This window comes from Cryptosporidium hominis (genome assembly GCF_000006425.1).
Source record: "Cryptosporidium hominis TU502 chromosome 6 CHRO016084, whole genome shotgun sequence".
Taxonomy (NCBI): Eukaryota; Apicomplexa; class Conoidasida; order Eucoccidiorida; family Cryptosporidiidae; genus Cryptosporidium; species Cryptosporidium hominis.
Genome location: NW_666899.1, coordinates 1,087 through 3,705, shown reverse-complemented (window position 1 = coordinate 3,705; position 2,619 = coordinate 1,087). Strand labels below are relative to the sequence as shown.

At 30.2% G+C, this 2,619-nt stretch overlaps 1 protein-coding gene across 1 annotated transcript; it reads right to left on the bottom strand.

Annotated features, from left to right (window-relative positions):
- Positions 1-901: 901 nt before the first annotated feature.
- Chro.60217 (hypothetical protein) lies at positions 902-1,669 on the bottom strand. Its single annotated transcript, XM_660252.1, has 1 exon — positions 902-1,669. The coding sequence occupies one exon, from the start codon at positions 1,667-1,669 to the stop codon at positions 902-904; it is 768 nt and encodes a 255-aa protein (XP_665344.1).
- Positions 1,670-2,619: the final 950 nt, after the last annotated feature.

Genomic DNA, 2,619 nt, shown 5'->3' with positions numbered 1-2,619 from the left:
TCTTTCAAAAAAGAAAAAAATTAACCTCGAATATGAAGTAGAAGAAGATATTAAAATGACTAGTTAATTTAAATACTTACTAGATTAATATTTAATTATGATTTAGCTTACTAATTTCTTACAATTGTGAGTCTGAATTGGATGAATATATGGATGTGTTATAAACCCACGATTTCGGGCAATTCATCAAAATGTCCTCAAAGTCTAGAGGTGACATGGGGAATGGGCCACCAGTATATGTATACATACTTCCATCAATCACATCTTTGATCTGAATGTAACAGGGCGATAAAATTACCATCCCGGAAACTTGATTAGAACCAATATGCCCTTCTCTAAACCATACCTCGACTCCATTTCTCCCTTGCACAATCCCTGTAACTTGACTCTTTAGTGCTCTTTCAACTGCAATACGAAGATTTTGAACGGGGAAAAGTACATCCCAATTTGTATATCCATCCGTCAAATCTGTAATATACTCTTCTAAAATTTTGTGTTGATTCGAGTTCAGCCAATTTGATGCTCTGAAAACAGTCAAAAGTGCCAACAAATCATAATCAACTTGTCTTGATGCAACCGGATTTTTTTGCCACGAATAATAAATTCGCTTGACAGTATCAAAAAAACTAAATACATCTACCACTTCACTTATTGTATCGAATGATGACTTGCTGTTAAATATAATAAACTGAGTGAGCTCTAACAAATCAGGAGTACAATACGAGTATTCTGTAAGATTTTTAAGTTTAAACTGGTTGTAAGTCTTACATAGTTCAAACGAATTTTGCACCATTAAGTAAAGTCTTATAATTTCCGAAAATCAAAATATGAACGAGAACTAATTTAAACTTGCAAAAAGAAGGGGGGAAGGCGCCCTAATTGTCTTTTTACATGCATAACATTATTTTGAAGTATTAGTAGATAAAATGATGTATGGCTCATTTTCTGGAGATGTTTCGTCAATAACGAAACCACACTTTTTAGTATAAAATCTCACCGCGTCAACATTCTTTCTTAATACTGTACATATTATTTTGTATATCTGAAGTTCATTACAAATGAAACGGAGCAAATCAATAAGAAGTCTTCCATAACCTTTCCCTTTAACCAATGATTGCAATTCATACATATATCCTATTATATGCTTATTACATGAGTCAAATTCATCCTCTAACTCGAAACGGAAGCTCAAAAACGACAAGATATTAATATCCGTACGTAAGTCATTGTGGAAGCTTATGTCTGAAGAGCAGTCAGTGTTCATTATAGTATTAGTAGCATTATCTGTATTTCTTTCATAAATAATTATATAATTAGACAAATTATGGCATAATTCGTTCATTTTCAAATGATCATCCCAACCTTGACTCCAAATATCGCCCCATGGATTTTCATCATAAAGAATTTTCATGTTATCCCTCGTAATTTTTAATATATTTTCCATATGAGTGCTGGACAAATCACTTCTTCTTGCAATGTGAAGATTTGATCTTTTTGATATTTTTGTTAATTCTGTCTTAAAGTATATCAAATTTTTGTTTTGGAGCAGATTTAAAAAGAAGTCTTTAGACTTTCTAATTTCTTTAATTAAACATTTATATTTATTCTTTCTACTTATAGCTATTGATTTTTTCCTTGAAATTTTCTGATTCTTTATTATTTGAGTCATAATTAATTCTATGCGGCAGTACAAGTTAATTTCTTTTTACACATGAGAAAAAAATATAAAATAATTAACCTTTATCGCTAAAAATTTGAAATATATGATTTTAAATAAGAAGATTGAATCAAAAAAAAAGAGAAAACAAAGAGGAATTTTATTTGGCTATGAATCTAATTCCGGCGGAGTTATATCTGACGAAAATATTCATGTGACTCTAGATGAACTTACAAGAAAAATTCCTGAAATAACCTTTGATTTGACAAAAAATAATAATGGAACAAATAGCGCAGACTATGAGTTATTTAATCACATTCTAGTACTCTTGGGTGATCTATTGAGAATATTTAATTCGACAATAATATTCACTAATGAATCAAATTATTTTGAAACATTTAATAAAATGGCGAAGCTATTTGAAGGAATAGTTATTTGGCTCTCTGTAAACGATTCAAAAATTTTAACTACAATTATTTACTCAATTCCATTATTGATTGATATTTTAGTTAATCTAAAACGTCAATGCATTAATATTAGGGCGAAAAAGAGACAATATGTAGAGCATTCAGAATTGAATACAATTATTCAAAAATCTATAAAAAAAGCTATTCAGATATTCAGTTGTTTGAGTGTATCAACAGAAACTAGAGTTCGGGTTGCTTGCGTTTATTGTACGACACTAATTGCTAAATTAGAAGAGTTCGATATGTCAATTATTGAGGATGCACTTTCAACACCAATTTCTCCCATAAACTACCTTGATTCTAAGACAAATAATTGTCTTTTGATTCAAGGCGATACCACTCATCCAGAATTATTTGTTGCATCTATACCCAAATTCCACGAAGCAAATTCAAGACAATCTTTTACACACTTATTTTCTATCATAAATTATGAGAGAATAATTAGTAACTGTGGTTCAAATAACGATTTATTTGACAAAGGTTGGCTGTCCAGAC